General features: G+C 48.4%; 1 protein-coding gene across 3 annotated transcripts in view; it reads left to right on the top strand.

Moving 5' to 3' along the window:
- The first annotated feature begins 1,403 nt into the window (after window positions 1-1,403).
- Window positions 1,404-21,966, top strand: part of SETBP1 (SET binding protein 1) — a 265,135-nt gene continuing 244,572 nt past the window's right edge. For all 3 annotated transcript variants that reach the window (XM_052777332.1, XM_052777333.1, XM_052777334.1), the window contains exons 1-2: window positions 1,404-1,920; window positions 18,973-19,633. In XM_052777332.1, the coding sequence (XP_052633292.1) occupies window positions 19,142-19,633 (492 nt within the window). In that variant the 5' untranslated portion in view covers window positions 1,404-1,920; window positions 18,973-19,141. The remainder of the gene's footprint in view (window positions 1,921-18,972; window positions 19,634-21,966) is intronic.

A 21,966-nucleotide genomic window follows, 5' to 3' on the forward strand; every position in this document is an offset into this window, starting at 1 on the left:
AGAGCAGGGAAAGAAAAAGCCCAAGGATTTGGATTTTGCACAGTTCCCCTGTCCCGGGGCTGAATTTGTGCTGGATTTTGGGCATTGTTACTGCTTCATACTGAAAGGGGGGGGCAAGGGGCTTTAATCCTTCAGAGAGGTGTTGGGGGTCCTCGCTTGTCTCCCCCAGCCCCGGAGAGGGATTCCTCACCTCGGGTCTGAAGAGCAGCCGCTGGACCCCCAAAATCTCCCGCATAGGTCATGAGCCCGCAGGGGCTGCGCTGTGAAAATGATGGGGTGGGGGCTTAAAGGGGGGGGGGCGTGGGAGAGATTGGAGTGGGATAAATGCCACTAACCCGAGTCTCACCTTCTCTGCCTTTTCTCCCCTGCCCCCATCACTGCTGCTGTTGTGTCAGGTAGTGGCACTGTTGAGTACATTAACCCAGGGCTGAGCATTGCAGCCACACCGAGTGTGTGTCTGTGTCTCTGTGTGTGTGTGTGTGTGCCTGATCATTACCATTTATTCCCCCCCCCCGCCCCAGTGCTGCAGGACTCCGAGAGAAACAGAGGAAAGAGAGAGACGGAGCCATCAGCCCCCAGATCTGCTTAAACAAATCGCCGCCCCTTGCAGGGAGGGAAAGGGAGAGAGAGAGAGGGGAGGAGGGGGGGGAACCAGACCAAAAGACAAAATAAAGGACAGAGAAAGGAAAATCCAGCGGGGAGCAAAAAAAGCAGACGCCCCCCTTACCGAGACTGTACTCTCAGCGAGGAGGGGGGGGGGGGGGCTGTGTCTGTCTCTGTGTGTGTGAGCATCGATCCCGTGCCCGTTAGGCAAAGGGGGTGGATTTTTTTTTTTTTTTTTTTTTCTTATTCCCCCGCCTCCCCTTTGCCCTCCCCCGGGGAGCGGGCGGGCGCAGCCCCGCAGCCCGCCGGAGCTCCGGCACCAGTACGGGCCCGCTCCGGAGAGAACGAGAGAGCCGGAATAAAAGGAAAAAGCTTCCTCGCCGCCAAAGCAGCCTTTTTTTTTTCCTCGTCGTCGCGGGGGTTTTGCTCTTTCTTTCTTTTTCTTTTTTTTTTTTTTAAAAAAAAAAAAAAACAAACAACTCCTCGCCGGGAAAAGCAAAACCGAAAACGCTTCCTCCCCTCGCCCCCCTTCAAAAGGCCCCCAAACAACCACCAACAACAAACAGAAAGCAAAAAAAAGCCCCCCCTCCAAAAAAAAAAAAGAAGGAAAAGAAAAGAAAAAGCGAGAGAGCCAGAAAGCCAGAGACAAGCTCCATCGATTTCAAATCCAGGATTTTATCCAGTGCATTGATTTTTTTTCTTTTTTTTTTCTCTCCCCCTTTTTTTTCTCCTCCCCCCCTCCTTTCTTTCACCCCCCCCTTCTCCTCCATCCCACCCCCCCTTTTCCTTTTCATTTTATTTTGGATCCTGCTAAAATTAGCCGGGACTGCTCTGGGTGTTGCGTGTTAATTTGATTTACTCCGGGATTCCGGCTTCCAAGACGCCATTTTCCCCCCTTCTCGCTCTATCTCGCTCTATTTATCTATCTATCATTTATCTATCGAGCTATCTATCCGTCTGGCTGTCCGTCCATCTCCCTCTCCCCGGGTGCCTTCCCTCCTCCTCCTCCTCCTCCTCCTCCTCCCCCCCCCCCCCAGCCCTCCTCCCTCTCCGCTCTGCGTGTGCTGCGCGGCCGTGCGCTCCCCTAATCTGACAGATGAACACCGCCATGGGTTTGCCGCAACACAAGCAAAAGCACCTTTGGGGGCTGTGGCGAGGGATTGAAACCGGGATCTAAAAGAGAAGAGACAAGAAGGGGGGAATCCGAGGGAGGAGGAGGAGGAGGTGGTGGTGGTGGAGGAGGAGGAGGAGGAGGAGGAAGAAAGAAGAAGAAGAGGAAGCTGCTAAGAAGCCCCCGCTGCCGTTTTGGGGATATGGGTTAGTAAAGGGGGAAAAAAAAAAAAAAAGGAAAAAAAAAAAAAGCAACAAAAAACCTGAGCCATCGAGGAAAGGTCTGTCTTGATGATCCGGATTGCAGGAGGGTCTTACCCCTCTCTCTTTTCCCTTCCTCCCCCCCCCCCTTTTTCCCCTCTGCATGCAAAAGTTAATGTCGTCTCCTTTTTTTCGTGTTGTGACTTTGCAATGGCGCGGAAAGGGCTTTATTTATTGGGGGGGGGGGGGATATTTCTCCGCTGTGCAATGCATGCGAGTCCTCCTCTCCCCCTCCGACCCCTTCCCTCCTCATGCTTTGTGGCTGGTGGGGGGGGGGGGGGGTGTATGTGTGTGGTTGGGGGGGGTAAAACCTTGCTGCTGGGAAGAGGTTGCAATTTTTCTAGGAGTTTGCATAATGTATTTATTCCCCCCCCCTTGCCCCCAACCCCTTTGGTACCCTATATATGTTCCCCCGACAGCGCCGGGGGTAGGTGGCAGCTATGTGTGTGCGTGTGGAAAGGAGAAAAGGGGGGGGGAGCCCCCTCTCGCCCCCCCCCGCTTCGTAAATTGCAGGTTAAGTGGAGCTAGAGAGCAACACTGTAACCTTATGGGGATTTTTGTGTGTGTGTGAGTGTGTGTGAGTGTGATTGTGCGGGGGGGGGGGGGTCCGCTGTGGTGCTCGGCGCTGGAGGGGGCGAGACCGGGAGGGGGGGGGGGGGAAGAAGCGCCGGTGCCCCGGGGCGGCCGCCTCGGTCCCCGCTCTTGTTTTGACATTGAAAAGGACACGCAGCCCCGAAAAGCGGCAATTTGCAGGAGCAAAGAGCTGGGGGGGGGGGGGGGTGGAGAAAGGGGGGGGAGTAATTAGCAATGTGGGACCCCCCCCACCCCCGCTCCCCCTGCTCGGTAGCGAAGTGAGGCGCGTTAATAATGGTTATTAATAAGCCGGTGATTGCAGCCCCCGGTGGCCCCTCTCTCCCCCCCCCCCCCCCTCCGGGTGGAAGCGGAGTTCAGCTTTGGGCGGTTTAAATATCGCTTATATTATTGGGAAGGGGGGGTGGTTTGGTTTGGAGGGGGGGTTACAAAACGCAGCCTGCAGCCGCGGGCGGCTATTGTCAACTCCAGCCCTGGCTCAAGGCTCCCTGCTCACCTCCGTACTCACACTCCCACTCCTACTCCCACTCCCACTCCCACCCCTTCCTCGCCGGGTTATCCCCCAGCGGGAAATCAGGTCCCTCCGGTGAGGCGGGGGGCCCCCTCCCACCCGTGTGGGAGTGTGGGAGTGGGAGTGTGTGCCCATCACCGCGGACACTGGCCGTCCCCTGCGCTGCCTGCCCCCGCCTGGGTGTATTTCTATGTCTAAAAAAGCAGTTGAGAGAAGGATTTCCGATTCGTTTCCGCTTCAAATAAACGGCACTGATAATCTCGGGCCTGACGCCTGATGCTAAAAGGCCGTTTACACCACCGGGGAGTCGCACCCGGGCAGCGGCAGCCTAAAGGGGGGGTATCGGGGGGACGACGACACCCCCAGACCCGGCCACCCCCCCCCCCTTCCCCGGGCGGGCAGGTCCCCGGTCCCCTGTGGGGTTTGCAAGCAGAGATGAAGGGGGATTCCCCGCGGGGGAGGAGAATGTGCATTGGAAGGGGGGGGGGCATGGGGAAGGAGCTGGGGGGGGGGGCACTACCCACCCACCCATCCCAGTGCCCCCCTCCCCGGGCTGGGGATGTGGGTCTGTGGTTGCCGTGAGGCCGGCGAGCCGAGCTGGGCACTGGGAGGAGTCCGCTACAAGCAAATGCGACCGGCGAGGAGGGAAGGAGAAGGGGGGGGGGGGGGGGTGTTCTTATTCCCCCCCCCCCTTCCCGCAAGCAGAGGTGTTTCATTAGCTGCGGGGCCGTGGTGGCCCTGCCGGGGCCGTGCCAGGCCGGGTCGGGGGTATTTTTGGGGGGGACACACCCGCCGTGTCGCCTTATATGTCCATCTGTCAAACGGCAAAGGATGTGCGAGGCGAGCAAAGCGCTGAGCCTGCTAGTCCTCTGCTGTCAGGGAAAGTAATGTGATCCTTTTCGTATTGACAGGAGGATTTCAGGGGTAAAGGACTGCTGGCAAATTCAATCCCGTGTTGAATATTAGGGAGCCAAATGGGAAAAATTATTGATCCGACAGCCCCTGCAGCCAGGACTAACTTGGTGCAGGCTTACAGTAATGATATAATCGGCCGTCTAACGTTAGGCAGGGATAGGGCGAACCTGAGGAAACAAGTGTCTAGGACCTTTTATCGTCCACAGGAGAAAAAAATGCCCGTCAGGGAAAATGTGCAAGTGGCTGTTTCACGCACACCTTTCTGCGTTTCCTCGGCCTTCGCTGAGATTATCGCCCTCGGTCAGAAGCTCCTTCCACTCCGAGGAGAAACTTTTTTCATCTCCATTTGGGTTTTAGCTGAAAGGAGAAAAAAACCCTCCTAACAATGAAGTTGTACTTCAATCTCTGCTCTTAGCTCAGAAGGGTTATGTAAAAGCGGAGGGGGGGGAAGCAGAAACACTCAGTGAATGGAGACTTCTCTTCCATCTCTTATTGGCTTTGGCTTTTTTTTTTTAACTTCTCAGACTCAAAGTTTTAATTGAAACCAGAAATCTATTGAGAAGTAACTGAGCCAAGAAAACCTCTGTTTTCTCTGCAACTAGGGATGGGGAATAAATAATTTTTTGCTGATGTTATTTCAAGTTGTTTGAGCTCTTTGGTTCCTGCCAAAAAGCCCGGCATAGATTATTAACACATTATCATTTTAGGAGGATGCACTCTCTGAAATGTAATAAAATGGTGTGTTAGGTTTGTGCAGAGCCATAAACTATGCTAGTTGTTGGCAAACAAAAGAAACAGTGGCCATGATTTATTATTAATAATGATCATAACTGAGCTATTTAGCTTGACTTGATATTTACTGGGTTTCTCTACTGAGGTTGCTCAGTATCATTTCCAATAATGTACTTTGATTAAGCTGGGAACTGTTCTTTTTTAACAACTGCTATTGCCACGTGCTTAATTAACTCAAGGAGTTAAATGCTTGAAAAGGTCCAACCATCAGTTTTTGGCTTCAGATGCTGCTTAATCTCTTCTTCTGGTCTGTTTTGACCCATCCTTTGAGCTCCTTTTCCCCAGCATGCACATCTCTTAGGTGTAAGTGCCAGCTTACCAACAGGACTCTTGTTTTCCATTACAAGATTTGGCTAATCCCAGTTTCAGTGACTTTTTTTGCCCTCTCAGTAGGGCTCAATTGCTCACACATAATCTTTCCCTTCTGTTTTCTTTCCCCTTTGGACAACACCCTCCAGGACTGAAAAACTCTTGCCTTGTGCTCCGAGACTTGCAATTACACAGCAATTTTGACTCTTGACCCAAGTAGTAGCAAGAAAGGCTATTGTCTAATGAAGCACGTAAAAACAGTTCTGGGATCCAACAGATTGCTGTGATGGAAATGAAAGCTGTCCCAGTGAATTGATGACTGATTTGTTTAACCATATGCCTAGGCGGTCGTTCTTGCTCCCCGTTAACTACCCATCTATGGAGTATCTGTGATCTGTGGGTCTGCGATGATGTTGAAAGGCAGCATTAATAACTGCCAAAACGTGCTCCATGATGCATGGTCTGCAGTAGGGCCAATTGAATAAGATTTAAGCCATGTTCAGAAAACTCAGCGTGTCATTTTTGCCTACCATAACATGCAGGCACACAGGGTTTTGAGCGTGTAAGTGCTGCGATTAAGCATGCATTTGAGGGTGAAAGAAGGGCGTCAAATCTGTGTACAAAATAAAAGACAGTCAGATGAAACCCACAGTGAAATCTAGCCTTGGTGCTGGGAAGTCCAGGCACTCTTAGGGCAGCAGCAATCCAAGGTTCAGAGCTAGTCCAAAGCCTAGCAAGTAAGGCGACAGTCTGTGGGAGAACTTTAGCGGAGAAAGTTCCCAGGGTTTTGCTGCAGGGCTTGTGGTTTCTGCTGGGACTGGTTTTGCTGCTATTATAGGTTCTGTTCTCGTTACTTTCTCTCTTTCCCACTTGATTAAAAAAAAAAAAAGTTTCCTTTCCTGTTATTATTGTTGAGGAAATAAAATGACTCATCCTTTTAGGAAATTGTCACCTTGATTAAAGATGGGCTTTAAAACCCCTCAACTCCAGGTTTTAGCCTGAGGGGACTGTCAGATCTGAAAACGATTTCCAAACTTTTGAGGTTGGGACTGCTTTACTTTCTGATACGGGCATGAAACCGGGTTGCAAGCCTGCATTGTTAGCACGGTTGCTTCTGAGGCTCGCTCAAATCCTTAGAGACAGTTTCTTTCTCCTTCTCCCAACATGAAGCCTTCACTTGATGTGGCTTCAAAAGTTCATTGTGTCTTCAGACATGCTCAGAGATGTGCTGGATGCTGGGAACAAGCGCAGCTCCCCAACAGGCACCTGGATTCTGCATTCACGTTTAACTGGTCGTAGAGAGAGCAGAGTGAGGGGGATAAATAGGTGGGGGGGGGGGGGGGAGGAAGGCAAAGTCATTTCTTAAATTGAATAACAGCAGTCAGTGAATAATGCAGCTTGTCTTTCAGAGCTGAGGAAATGTGTGAAGGAAGTAGGGGGTGGTAATTTCTGTTTATCAGCTCTTGAGAGGGAGCAGAGTTAGGGGTTATTTTGCCCTTTTGGAGTTGGATTTACTTTGCAGCACAGATTGTCCAAACACAATGATGAGCTTTTACTGTAAGCTGTGGGGCAGCTGGATATGAAAAGCAATCTTCTGACATTATTTCATTTAGGCTTTTGTTGTCTTTTATGAAATTGAAAATTTTGAAGAGTTCTCAGGTTAGTCAGTTCTCTCTCCAAAAGGCCAAATCAAAATTCTGGACTTCAAACACCGTGAGGATTTGGGGGGATTTGATCCAGGCTTGATTATGATCTTTACTGGTCTAGTTTACTTCCAAGTCTAGCTGGGGATCTTTGCAAGGTCTCAGGCCTCTGTATCTCTATGCTATTTGCCCGGCTGCCTGTCCACCGAACCCGTGTGCCATTGCCCGTGTGTGACGATGACCCTGTTGACTTCAGGTATGAAGGGGAAAGTGATGGGGCTGAAACACAGATGACAAAACAGGAAGGTGGCCAGAGAAGTACTCTGGGAATACAGTCACTGGTATTGCTCACAGATCCCAGGGTCAGGTTTACTCTTGCTTATGAGTGGGGACAGCAGTGGGACTCGTGTACATGTCCATCCAGCACAGGGGTCTGGCAGGGAAAAATGGAGTTGTGCAGATGATAAGGATGAGTCTGAGTTGTCTTCCCTATGTAGGGCTGAGGGTGAGTCTGATGAGCTTTTTTGAAAGCAAGCTCAGTGTATGGAAAAGCCATGCAGGAGGAGACCGATTTCCATGCAAACGCGAGGTCAGAAGGTGGTGGCAAGGCTCTGACCTGCCCTGGTGAATACCAGAGCACAGCGTGGCCCAAGGCTTGGCTCTGCCATGCGTGATATACTGGGATGCAAGTGCCCAGCAGAGTGGGGTGCTGGGGTCATGGCTAAATGCCATTGTGGGGTGACCAACTTAGCTTTTCACTGCCTCTGAAGGAGAGAATTCCTTTCGGTAAGGGTTGCTGTGCAGTCCTGGGCAGTTAAGGGCTCTATGAATGTGGCAGCGATGAGAGCAGTTTCCTCTACTGTAGTACAGTATCTCCTGTAATAGTGCTTGGGAAAGCTGTTCAGAAGAATGTGTGGTAGGCAAGCGTGGGGTAACCCAGGACTCACTTAAATACCTCAAAATTAGAGATGGGTTAAAGATCGGAAGCCTGAGGTTTTATGTTACTTTGAAATTTTTGTTAGCCTTAACCTTTAAAACTGAGAGATATATATGTATACAATGAATCATTCTGTTTCTGTCCTAGTATTTTAGCAGATGGGGAAGTTGGGTTTAAGATGGAAAGGAGAAAATGATGATACTCAAACCAGAGGTCAAGCTGCAAGGCGTTACAGGCATGTCTTTCTTCCATATGAATCCACATATCTTGAATATCCTACTGGTGTGATTTCTAAGACTTGGACACTGGCCTAACTTCCCTGTGTGTTTCCAGACTCAGTGTATTCTGGAGTGATGCTGTGATCCATGCCTACCACTCCTTGAGTCTTGCTAAATTTTTGGCTTTGGAGAATGCGATGGGGTTTCCACTGAAACTCCTCTGAAATCCTATTAGTTTGCTAGACAAGGAAATCCTTCCTGTAGTTTTTTCTTTTTTTTTTTTTCCCCTTTTTTTTTCTTTTTCTCTCTAAAGCCTTCCTATGGAGCTCTATAGTGGGGATTCAATAGAATTCTGCACAGGGGAATAATTCTCTGCTGAATTCTTCAGTTCTTTTTCAGAAGGGATCAGAGATGTGAAGCTTAACTGGGGGAGTTTAGTAAGTGTTCGAACGGGATTGTATACATGTAAAGTATTATAGCAGGCATCTGGGTAAAGTGCTATTATATATGCCCATTGTTCCTAAGGTTGCAAAACAGTTTAAAATATTAAGCCATATATTCACATCTTTGAAACTTGCATAAACCTTTACCTAATGGGCTGAAAAATGTCATGCTTTCTCTTTGCTTGATGACAATTTTCTTCCTGAAAGGTTGAGTAAATTCTCTCCTGCTGTCAGCTGTTCCTTTTTTTTTTTTCCAATTTATTCAGAAGAAGTGAGAGTGGGGGAAGAAGAGGAAACACTTTTCCCCTTTAAATTATTCTAACCACATGCTTTTAAACAGGGCAGCAGTCTAACCTGCTTGACTTTGAGCTGCTAAATGGATATAAACATAGGGCTTGTTGAAGGCCTCTGTCTTCTTTTGGTGTGTGAATGGGACCAAAAAATGGAGGTCATGGTTTCTGATGCCATGACAAATCAAAAGTGTCATTGTAGGCATCCTAAAGTCGATGGAGATCTTTCAGTCTGTTGGCTTAAAGAGAGAGGCACTGTCCCTACAAATCCTGCTGGATAAGTGTCATAAATAGCCTTTGCTATAGGTGCTGGCTACATTAGATCCCAATTCTGTGTCATAAGAGGTAGTCACAGAAACATAGGTCCTGTTCCTCCATCCTTTTATCAGAGTTGAAGACACATCTGCTCTTAAAATATGCTGCTGTTTAAGTGAGGCTTTCAGGCCAGAACATTTTCTTCAGGCTTAGCTCAGTGAACGGATCTCCCAGGGCCCTTAAGGAAAACCTCTGAAAAAAATAGTGTGAGCATCAATTAAAATAACAATAAGCTGCAGTGTGGCCCTAAGTAGGAACTGGGACCCTGTTCAAACCTGCATCCATCTCCAGCTGGGGAGCAGTGGTACAGATGCCTCAGTTCAGGGGTATCTTGACCCATCGGAGCCCACAGACCAAACTCTGCTTGGCTGGGACCTAAGTGAAAGACTCAGATTAGGAGCCAGAGAGCCATATGTCGTCAATGGAGAGAGGGGGCACCCATGACTGACTTGACCTTGGATTCCCCCAAATTCTGACCCCATCCCAACCTTTAGCATCCTCCTGAAGTCAGTGGCGTTGCAAGGGAATAACAACCCAAAGTCCTGGTCCTGCTTGAATAGGGATTTGAGTCGTGAATCTGCTGCTCCTGAGCCTATTTGCCGCCTCGGACGGAGTCTGATGTGTGCAATGCTGCACAAAGAGCACAATGAAGTAGTTCAGCTGGAGAGGCCTTTCGGGTGTGCAGGTACTCAGCAGGCTCTTATCTCCCCTCTGACTCAACTTCTCCCAGCACTTCTCTAACCGCTTCCTCTTCAGCCTCATTAGAGGCGAAGCTACTCCTTTCCTTTGCCCACAGCAGCTGTTGGTTATCTTGCCTTTATTCCTGGCCTCGGGTCTTCCCACCGGCACGCTCCTGACTAACATTCATGCCTCTCGACATCGCTGTCCTGGCACCGTGGGCTGCTCTTTGCCCTGTACGCACCCAGCCACGTCCGCTTGTGTCCTGTGCTGCTTTTGCCTCCTGCATTTTCTTCTGCAGTCCGTGAGGCTTTAAAGGTATTTCTTGTTTTGCTGACCCAGATACTCTCTCCTCCCTCAAAGTCAAAAGACTGATACGTTCTGCAAGGCAAAGCAGTCTCAATGCCTTCCTCTAAATACCCCAAATTATTGCTCTTCTTCTTGCACACCCTTTATATGCCCTATTTTCCCACAGTCACCCCTTGGTGCTGGGGATGCTTGGTACATTATACAGCACCAAGCAAGACACCACTGCTTACTCAGCATGGAAACACACAGTGCAAGCCTGCGTGGACAAAATCCAACCTTTCTTATTCCTAGCCTCATTTGAAGCATGCAGAATTGAGTAATATAGGATGTGTTGTTTGTACAGCCTCTAGACTGGGCACAGGATAGATCCTGGACCAAAGCCTTTTTGGTCCTCCTTGTGCCATCACTTACGGCTCTGAGGAGTGGGTGCTGAGCCAAGACCTGGTGCATTCCCTATCAGATATGTTGTTGTATTTTATTTATTTCTCTGTTTTTCCTGAAGGGAGGGAAATCTGGTGTATTTGGCACTTGTGCAAACAAAAATGAAATAATGGAGGAGGGCAAAAAAAGAGTAAAGGAGGAAGGAGGAGTCCCGTGGCAGCAGCAGTAAATAAAAACAAACCTCTCGTTAATGATTTATACAGAGAAATCATTTTCCACATGTTTCAGGGTGCAGAGGGAAATGTTTGATCAGAGGGAGAAGGAGAGATTATTGCCCTACCACGATGGTGTTAGAAGGAGGCTACTGTGTCTGATGGCAGCTCTCCAAGAGCAGAGTCGATCTAGGAAAGTTTGGTAACACAGATGATGGAATCGTGCAGGGTTTTGCTTTCTGTGAACTGGTCGCTGTGCCAAAAACCTTTCCCTAAATACCCTTAAAACTTTCCATTTGTAGCCTGGAGTGGCTGCCACCACCTCCAGGATGGTGCGCTTGGCAAGAGGTGGCTAGAATGGAGTAAGCATTTGAAGTCCCTTTCTCTTGCACGTTGACGCTTTTCCCCAAAGAGTTTTATGGCTGTTGTTAATGGAATAAGTTTTATCCTTGTAGTGGCACACACTGCTGCACCCAGCAGAGAGCTCGGGGTATTCTCTTGGATCATCTCAGGAGTCACCTTTGATTATACATCACGTGGAGAGTGACGATGCTTGGTCTCAGAGCTCAGCAACCTGGTGTTGACCTGACGTAAGCAAATCTCCCGGCTCAGCTTTTTGTGTTGTAATGAGCTGGAGCACAGTTGGCATCTCATTCTGCTTTCTAGTGTCCCGGAGGCCTAATCTTCACAAGGGTGATGGGTAAAAATGACATGCCAGCTCTTGATGTCATTAGGATCAAACACTATTCCTTGATTCAGAGGTGTAAATCCAGTGAACCGAGCCCAGCTTCAGAGCAGTCCTGCAGCAGTGTTTGTCTCAGAGGGCACAAGTGGAAGGAGGTTGGTCCTTTAGAGACCAGAAATCAGCACAAGGAGGTGTTTGCAGGTCTGATGACCCTACTCCCTTCCCCGACACCCAGATACAGCTTAAGGTTGTGAGCGAGTAGATTTATAAAACCTTGGCACAGTTCTCAGGCAGGAGCTTGTAAAAGTCCTTGGGAACATGACGGGCATCTCTCCTCCTACCGCAGATGGGTGCTTTGCTACGCTGGCTGTTGCCACAGCTGTACCTTGGGCAGTATTGCTTTTATGGGCCTTGTGATTTATGGCCGTGTCAGTTGTTTAATCATTCAGTTGGCCCTCCCTTCAGCGCTGTACGATAGTTAGTTACTTACATAGAAAGGTGACTATTTGATCTAATTATGGAGTCTCAAACCTAATTATGGAGTCAAATATGATTCCATAATCTACTCTTAATGCCTCTATGTTGAGAAGACAGATACACATGTGTGTAATGTGCACACTTACATGCCTCCGTAATTATGGATATACTTGGGCTCTCATTTATTTCTGTCTCCTTATCTTGGGGGGATGCTCGCAGCCTCATCTGGCTGTGAGAGATCTTCAGGTTATCTTGTCTTTTCCCTTCCACTGTGGCTTTTCCTGGCTTCCTTTGCCGGGCTTGGGCACATCGAGACAGAGCCATCAGTCAGTGTTACTCAGTCACGCTGGCGGAGGTGCAGAGGGCTGGAAGCACTTCGACTCGGGGCAATCTGATGGAAACAAGTGGAGATTACATTTCTGCTGTTGTTCTGGTAACTGCCATTAATCCTTGCTCTTTGTTTTCATGCGGGTAGACCACACCTGGGAGAGCTTGCATCCCTTCCCTTCAGAGAAAGTCCTCATATTACCCATGCAAAATCAGAGGCAGAGGTAGAAGGACTGGAACAAAGGCAGTGTTGGAGACAGGGGGACCATGCAGAGGGGAACCACCTTCTTCTAATTTGCCCTATTAACGAATCACATGCCTTAGTTAGTTATTTTTATAGATAATCTGAGGATTACAGGCATTCACATATGGTCATTCCACTCCCAATTATTCTTATCAGCTGAGGATCTCATACTGTATCTGTTGTATACCCACAACTATTTTATATGTGTCTATACCCAGGTATATCTTATAGATGGGAATTTTAGCAGTGTGTTTAAAACTGTCGTGCAGTAGAGAGACCTGTTTGCCCAGCACTGGAGATAGAGGCCAAATAATACATCACAGAAGCACAGAATGGCTGGGGATGGAAGAGCTCTGGAGATCGTCCAGTCCACCATGCAGCTCAGCGCAGGGTCACCTAGGGCAAGATGCTCAGGGTTGTGCCTGGTTGGGATCTGGACTTCACCAGGCCATCTCTGATTCTTTATTAAGAGATGACGTTCATTTGTTTTGCTTGAAGGGGAAGTCCTGCCTTGTTTCTGTCCTGATTGACGCAAAGTTGGCGAAAGGGAGAGGGTGTTTCCTATGGGATCTATAGTGTGGACGGAAAATAGCTGTCACAGTCGTTTTTCCAGCTCCCTGCCAAAGCTGGGTTGTTCTTTCAGCGTATCATGGCCACAGGAAGTAACTAAGGCTGTGGTCCAAAGATGCGATAAATCTAGCTCCGGGCTCTGAGCGGCAGATTAAACACGCTACTGGTGCATGATACTGATCCATTATAAACTCATTCTCCCGGTTCAAATTTGTTTGAAAAAATTTGCAGTGACTTAATTTTATCCCAGCAGACATTGTATTGCATCATACTATGTCACTTGTCTGCACCATGGTGGCTTTATGGCTCATAAGTTTTACCCATCCTCCGGAACGGCCTTTAAGTTGGTATGAAGAAAGGCTTAACCCTCATCTTGTGTGCTCTGGTCCATTCGATAGAAGTGTGATCAGATGCCTGTTCCTGATCTGCACCAAACTTGTGCTGCTGGTGATCTGGTAGTGCATGGACCGCGACCACAACCACGCTTGAAATTCCTAGGTTGAAGAAGTAGGTTGGGGCTTCTTATTTATTTTTTTTTTTTTGTATTCCTAATGTGGGTTAACTGAGTTCAGTGCAGCTTGCTGCATGCCAGGCTGTTGGGTTTTTATGTCCCATGATGGATTCTGAAGTTTCACTGACACTTCTCATAAAAGCAGGTTTCTGACCAAAACTTTCCCTCGGGTGTAATGTGGGTTGTCCATTGGCCTCTGCCCCAGAGGCAGCTGCCTTTCAGCAGTGGCATATATAATCAAGGAAGCAACTGGGGAGTCTTTGGAGTGAAAGGTGATATCTCATCATTAAATATTTCTGTATAGTCTCCAGTGCTTTGTGGTGAATGGTTTTAAAAAGATGGAGTGTAAAGAGGCTTCCAGGATTTCTGATATTTTGCAGAGATTAGAGATTTAACTGCATGTCACATGAGAGAATGTGAGATCCAAAGGCAACATGATAGACATGGGGCTTGAGAAGCTGTGGCCTCCACTTTACATTCACTATGACACTCTCAGATTTGTGCCTCAGTTTCCCCTCACTTGAACCTGTTCAATAGAACTTTTTTTCTTTTGCATTTTAAGGCATTTTGGACTCTGTGGATAAAGCAAATGCAGTCTCAGTAGCTAGTCATGACTGGGATTAGTGTACTATGGGATTTGGGCAGCATCTCTTAATCTTGCTCCAAACTCTCTAGTGGTGCTCCCAGTGCTTGAACAAATCAGAGCAACAGCACAAACGTGGGCAGCTGAACCTGGCTTGCTTGCATTTGTCTAATCAGCGTTTGCTTGTTACTAATGTGGTTGCTCCTGTGCGTAGGGCAATAGCCGTGCCAAGCGTTATACCCACTTTCACTTCATAGAGAATCCCAAATAGGTGGATTTCTCCCCCCTGCTGTGGGCTTTCACCTGTTTTTGTCCTCAGCAAATTTTCAGTTTAATCACTTTATAGCCCTGGCATCTGAATACTTGCAAGCATGAGCAGTTGCCTGAGGCAGGAGAAGGGAGCATATTCAGAACCCTTAATGGGAGGCATCTAGTATGACCCAAAGGGAGGTCTTATACTTCAGGCCTTTGCCTCCAGAAGTGAGTCTGAGGTGCCCAGAGGAGCTGATAAGAAACATGTGAGCAGCTGTAGCAAAGCTGAGCACACAGACATTTGATTATTTCTCAGTACTTATCAGAGGAAGCGTGAATCTCTCCCTAATTAAGAGCTAATGCCAACTTCTGTGAAATTTGTTGTCATTCACCTGTGAATTATCCTCCTCAAATTTAACTTGACTGCAGGAAGCCTGCTAGCGGTAACACTTTCCTCCGGGAGCTTAATTCGGACGGTAAAATGCCTCTGTAAGTTGCTTATTGAACAGGACTTGATGTTGGTGAGCCTTGGAGGCCTGGAAGGGCAGTTTGGGTGAGCACTTAAAAGTCTAGACAGCCTCCATCTCTCGGGTGTTTAAAATAGTGCTAGGGTCTCCTGGAAAATCCTCTTCCTCCCTAGATTTCCAGATTTGCATATTGCCAGCTAAGGCAGAAGAGCTGCTGGAGGAAAAGTATTCATCGCCGTCCCTTCGGCGCTTCTGCTTGCAGGCAGTCTGGAGAGGGGAGATGGGGACGTTTCCAAAAGAGGTTACGCATTCAGAAGCCTGAAGTGAGGTTTCCTAATTAGTCAAAGCACAGGTAGCCTGCCCAAACAAGAAAGACGAGTATAATGTCCCTGCACCCAAGTCATTTAACTATTAACCCTGGAGGAGAGTAAGGAGATACCTAAAACAATGACCCAGTTAATTCTGCGTGATGTTTGAGCACAGGGTTATTTGTTGCTACCTGCGGGTCTGGTGATATCATCATCTGCAGGCTCTGAGCAGAACAGGAGGCCAATATATTTTTAAGTGGGATTTTAAGGTGGATTTGGCATGAACTCACCTGACACTGGTGTAATGCAATAACTTTATTCATCTGTTGCTTGTTTCTACTGACCTGGAGGCACACGGCCAAGCAGGGATGAGTGTTTGGGCATCGTGACCCAGAGCTTAGGTCCAAGACCCACAACCAGACTTTGGAGCAGAAATCTGGCTTTTTATTCACCCTCCATAAAACATTACCCAATGACTCAAAACCTGAAAGACCCTTCCCAGCTCGGAGCCATGAATTTTATTTCAGCTCCCGCTCCATGTAGGGTCCCAAGCGGGTTGGTTCATCTGTGGTCCCTTCCCCGTACCCTTAGTGGTTGCAGACTTATCCTGCTGCCCTGCCTGCTGAGCTAGATGCTGTCTGCCAGAAGCTTTCTCTTTTTTTACCAGCAGTGAGAGAGGTTAAAAGCCTGTGGGTGGAGGCCAGCACAGAGTGCCCATTGTACATGCGTGCATACCAGAGCAGTAACTCCCTGGAATGCTGCACCGCCGAGCTTTTACCACCTTGTGTTTGTGTTGCAGCCCAGGAGTGTGTGTACATTGCGTCCCTCTCCAAGGAGATTAACAATGCGAAATGGCAGATAAATAGGATGGCCTGGTTTGTTTTTTTTTTTTTTTCTGATTGGACCAGTTGGAAGAGGAAGGTAACCCTGACTCCCATCACCTCCATAGGCACAAAGGAGAGGTGAGGTACAAGGTTGGTCAATTAGGTGGAGCAGCTCCTTGCAACTGGGTGGCTTTAATGTACTAATTGCGTTAGTAATTAGCGACTACCACATGGTAAACACTTAGGTTCAAAACTATGTAAGGGCATTAACTAACCCACCCTAAAATGGGTTTGAATGAGGTAAGCAGGATCCTTGTTTAACAGGCGGTGAAATAGAGCGACTTGCTGACCTCAGGGTGAGTCAAGGCAGGCGTACAGGAGTCCTTGGGTCTGTTAGTTCTTCAGGATCACCTTAAATGAGACTAGTGGCAGCAGCTCTGGGAAATGAGTCTCCTCCCTATTGCCAGAAGATGTGCAACATAAGCATAAGTGTTTTTATGGTGTACTTTTATCTACTATGAGCTACAGAAACCACCTCTAAGGCCAGATGGCAGTTCAGGCTCCATAATAGTTCTTCCTTTTTTTTTTTTTTTTTTTTTCTTCCGTGCTTGGGCTGTCAGCTTGTGCTATTTATGGGAACTTTATTTGAATTTGTGTCTGCTGGGACCTGGGTGGAGGTCACCCAATGATTTCATGGAACTCTGGGATGCTTGGGACTTTCCATTAGTAGCCATATGTGCCAGGGTCTGACAAGTGACCCATGGCCATACTCCAGTGGAAATGTGGATATATATAACTAATAAAAGGTGCTTGTTATTACTTCTTTTTGAATTTTAAGCTCATGCAAGGTATTTTTAAAAAGCAGAAAGAAGCCAGGGGTACAAGGACATGTGACTTTTCTCGATGAGCTGTGCTTAAGTAGAGTAGTCTACGCTGATAACGCTGTTATGATTTGGTGATATGTAACAAGATCATTTTTATTTCTCCATTACGGTTTATTGCTACTAATAGTGACCTGGGAAATCCCTGGCTGTGCTCAGATCTTGCTTGCAGTTGGTCGAGGGGTGCGGTTTGGCAGTGTAGCAGGGCTAATCTAGCAGGGAGCTACTGCTGAAAGGGTAGGTCTGCACCCCCAGCACCTACTCCTGGCAGTGCCGCCTTGTTTCCTTTTCTGTATGCCAGAAGTGATACTCCTCTGACCCTCCAGGGAGCTGTTTCTGCTAAAGTGGCAGAAAATACCTTTGTTTCTCTCTGAGATACTCTTCTGCTAATTTTGTAGCCTGAACTGGATTGCCATGATGGGTGGTGGCTGTATGGGGGATTTTAGGGAGGGTGTATGCAAGCACCTCAATGGCTTTAAAAACACCCTATGTGGATTTTTTTTTAACCAAATGTTTGGTACGTGGCTTAGCCTTCCTATGTCATTGGGTGATACATCTTTTGCCTCAGCCGAACATTATCAGCTTTTCCCATTAACTTTGACCGAGACTTTGTAAGGTCCTAAATACAAATGCTTCCATCTCAAAGGGTTTGTCATGGTTTAAGCCCAGCCAGCAACAAAGCAAAACAAAGCTGCTTGCTCGCTCCAATGCCCTGGCCCTGGTAGGATGAGGACAAAATACAACAAAAAGCTAGTGGGTCAGACAAGGACAGGGAGGGATCACTCGCCACTTATGATCACGGGCAAAAGACAGATTCAACTTGGGCAAAAAAAACCCAAATCAATTTACTACCAATCAAATCGAAACAAGGATAATGGGAAATAAACCCAAACCTTAGAACACCTTCCCCCCAGCCCTCCCTCCTTCCCGGCTCAGCCCCACTCCCGGTTCTCTCTCCCTCCTCCCCCGGCGGCGCAGGGGGACGGGGAATGGGGGTTGGGGTCGGTTCCTCACCCCTTGTCTCTGCCGCTCCTTCCTCCTCAGGGGGAGGACTCCTCACTCGGCCCCTGCTCCGCCGTGGGGTCCCTCCCACGGGAGACAGTCCTCCATGAGCTTCCCTGGCGTGGGGCCTTCCCGCAGGCCGCAGCCCTCCAGTCCCAGCCTGCTCCAGCGCGGGCTCTCCCAGGGAGCGGCGGCCATCTTGGGGGCATCCATCCCCCTGCTCCCCCGCTCCTCCTCCCCTCCTTCCTCCCTGACCTTGGGGTCTGCAGAGGGGTTCCTCTCACATTCCGATCCCCTACTCACCGCAGGTTCCCCGTCTTAAATCCGTTCTCCCAGAGGCACGACCACCATCGCTGACGGGCTCGGCCTGGGCCAGCGGCGGGTCCGACTTGGAGCCGGGGAAGCTTCTGGCAGCTTCTCACAGGAGCCGGCCCTGCAGCCCCTCTCCTGCTACCAAAACCCCACCACACAAACCCAAAACAGGGTTCAACCTGCAATGTTTTAAAGAAAGCCCACATTTGAAAGGATGAGAGCACAGTCCTTGCTTCTCTCAGCCCAAGCCTTTGCCACAGAGCAAATACCCAAGGGCCTGAGGAGCTCTGGAAAACATTGAGTTTAGCTTTCCTCCATTGCCCTCAATACTCAGGTCCCTGATACGCCCTGCAGGAGACCCAGGTGGATCCTCCTGCACCCCCAGCATCCTAGGGAGCATCTCGGGCTGCAGACAACGTGTGTCTGGCCCAGTGTGTAATGAATAGTTCATCCGAAGTACAGTCCCCCCTAGAATAGCTGGCAGCCAAGGACATCTCTCTCGCCTGGGAAGTGGGGAAATAGGGAGTTTGAAACTCTTCTGCTTGATTCATAGGGCAACACCATGTTTTCTGCGCTCTGATCACTGGGTTATTTTTTTAACCTGAGGCAAGCAAGTGTCTACCTCTGGTTTTTTCCCCTCTAAAAGACCCTGTGACAGCGAGCACTTTGAAGTAACAAGGAGGTTCATGGGTGTGGAGAGCTGGTTGCCCCCTCATTTATTTCCCCAAGTCCAGAGTTGCAGGAGTTTGCAATTATACACCATTTCTATTTTTTTTTAATATACCATTTTCATCCTTTTAGCAGTACACGTGGCTACCGTTCCTTGCTTTGTGATACCAGATCCAGGCCTCAGAAATGGCAGCCAGCCTTGGTTCCCGTTTTGCTTCAAGGAAGGCCCTTGAGATGCTACAGGGGAAGCCCAAGCATGCCCTGTTTCAGTCATCTCCACACTTGTGTTTGATACATGTGCACATGCTAACTTCCTTTTTTTCTTCTCCTTTCTTTTGACAGTGGCAGATTTGGTCTCTTCTGAGCTCCCTGCAGCCTCTGGGCGATCGGGACGTTGAATTCGGCAGACAGTTACCATTCGTTCCCTGGGATCGTACCTGCCCTCGCTCTCCTCATCCCCTCCTGCACTCCCCTTCCCTCTGACAAAACTCCAGGGTGTTGCGGTATTGCTATGGAGCCCAGGGAGACTTTGGGCAGCTCCCGGCAAAGGGGGGGCGAGGCAGACTTTCTGCCAGCCGCTGTCACCTCCGCGAAGCCTCCGCCTGCCTCTGGCTGTGCGGGGGAGACGATGCTGCCTGCGGCGGGCTCGGGGAAAGGGATCCCGGTGAGCGGCGAGAGGCTGGAGCCCGAGGAAGAGGATGAGCTGGGTTCTGGGAGAGACGTGGATTCCACTTCCAATGCGGACAGTGAGAAATGGGTGGCGGGAGACGGCCTGGAAGAGCAGGAATTTTCCATCAAGGAGGCTAACTTCACGGAGGGGAGTTTAAAACTAAAGATCCAGACCACCAAGAGAGCTAAGAAGCCCCCAAAGAACTTGGAGAACTATATTTGCCCTCCTGAGATCAAAATCACCATCAAGCAGTCTGGGGAGCAGAAGCTTTCCAGAGCTGGGAAAAATAGCAAAGCAGCTAAAGAGGAAGACAGATCACACTCCAAAAAGAAGGTAAGTCCTATTCTTTCCTGTATTTCCCCTTTCTCCTGAAAGCAGAGGGAGAGGGTAGGATTTAACCTGCTCAAACAGTTTGTGTCCAAGGCTTAACCTTTGCAAGGTTTGCAAAGCCTCACTTGGCTGTGGAGGAGTTAATACAGAGCAGGTATCATCCTGCACTGCCGTGTATGCTGCAGGGATGATCTTGAACTATCCTTCAGATGAACCAACTCGTAAGGGATCAAAAGTTTAGCTGGGTTTCTTCTATTTTTGTGCGTAATTGAGATTTAAGATTAATCATTACATGAGTGATAAATGAAGGAGCCCACTTCTAAACTGCTTTGTGTCTGAGCGCTAATGCTCGAGCCTTCTGGCAGTTAAAGCTTTCGACTACATTTTTAAAATACAGGTATGTGCATGGTGAACAATTGAATCCATTCCTGTATATCGGGTGAAGGGCTCCATTATTCTTGATTACAGCATTGTGCTAGCAACACTATAGTTATGCTTCAGAAAATACTTCCATTATAAGTCTCATTTTCTTCCAGATGCATATCATTTTCTTGAAATATCCTTCTGGAGAGAAATTTTTGGTACTTTAAGTTTGGGTAAAAATTGATCTTTTTATCCTTATTTTTTCATTTAGTCAAGGAGAGGAAGAGGGAGGGAAAAGAAAGAAAATCCTTTCTTTGTATGAGCTGTCTTCAGGAGCATCCTTTTGTTTCGCTCTTGGCTTGATTTTTCAATGCTGTCCCCTACGCTTAGTCTTTAAAACAAATTTAGTTCAAGTGTTTTAAGCAGCACTGGTGGGGGGAGGGACACCTGGTGACTACTCATGTTATTTTGGGTGTAGTGGTGTTTTCTGTCCTATGGGTTAGGCAAAGGAGCTTTGTTCGGGTTGCGGCTTTATCACAGTACAAATACTTCACCTCTGCCTCCTTAGTAACACGTGGGTATTATGATGAGTTCAGACAGGAACCCAGATTTGATGAAAGACTCATGAGTATCTCCAAAAGCTGGACAAATTCGTCTTGGATGTAGGCATCCACTGATTAAAGCTCGGGGCTTGGATCCCTCGCTGTGCAGAAGGTCCCTTCTTCCCCCATACCTTATACACTTGATGGATGCTCAAAGGCTACTTGAAGTCTTGAGGAGGCTAATTGCCAACGGCTCTCCCTGGAGACAGTCTGCTCGGCAGACTTAGACCAAAATTCTGATAACTCTAAATCACTTTTTGAAGCATCAACATTTCCCATTGACTCAAGGCAGAGCCCAGGGAGATTAACATTGCTCACTCTGAGAGTACTTCTCTTAGAAGCTGAACTTGAAAAAAAAAAAACAAAATCAAGGGGATTTTTTTCTTAGAAACCTGCTAAATGGCATACTCCATGTGCATGAAAAAAATAGCTCTTTTTAGCACAGCAGAGGTTTGGCCCTATAATACACTGAGAAGAGATTGTCCCACCTATTGAGAAGGATGGGCTGCCTTCTTCACACTGAGCAATGTCTTATTTCCACTTCCCTTTCCTCCCTGAATACTTGCAGAGGTCTCAGGGGAACTAGCGGTTGTGTGCAACCATGCTCAGTGGCAGCAAAGGTGTCACAAGCAATCCCTCCGTGGCCATGCAGGGAGAAAAAAAGACTTGCAAACCACTGCCTACTATGCATGGACCGTGGAGAATATGACTGCTTAGAAATTGGAGCTTTCATTTCTATTTATCACCCAGTCAGATGGGTATGGAAGGCATGTTCCTTCCTTCATGTGGCCATCCAAAAAGGTTAAATAAATAAAGCTAACTATAAGGAAACCAGGTGCAAAAAAACCAACTCCAACAACAACAAAAAAGCACCTTGTAGTGTGGTTACGCTCAGGGTGAGACTTTAATTGCAGAAAGTTTGAAGGAGGTGGATCATGGCCCAAACGTGGCTGCATCCAGCCTGTGCTTGTGCTGTGAGGTTCGAGCTGGCTGGCGCTGTGTTCATACCCCATGCGCAGGCTGGAAGTGCTTTGGGACTGCACTGGCCTAATCTGGCCATTAAAACAAAACAAAAAAAACCCCAGCAGGTGGATGCTCTGAGCAGATGGGGAGAAGGCTGCCGCACCGGCGCATCTATTAGCATAACACCCAACGGCTGCTGCGCGGCAGCTGCTGAGCTGGGGCCGTGGCGGAGAAGTCCCCAGCAGGGATCTGGAAGACCCCAGTGCTGTGATCTCAAGGGGTTTGATGCCTGCAGACCTGCAGCCTGCATCACCAGGGTGGTAAATAACTTGTATCTCTGCAGCCGAAGGGATTTCGCACACGACTGCCTCTTAGCTCATGGGTTGTAGGATCAGGCCTTGGCTGTGA

The sequence above is a fragment of the Harpia harpyja genome, chromosome Z (assembly GCF_026419915.1).
Source record: "Harpia harpyja isolate bHarHar1 chromosome Z, bHarHar1 primary haplotype, whole genome shotgun sequence".
NCBI lineage: Eukaryota > Metazoa > Chordata > Aves > Accipitriformes > Accipitridae > Harpia > Harpia harpyja.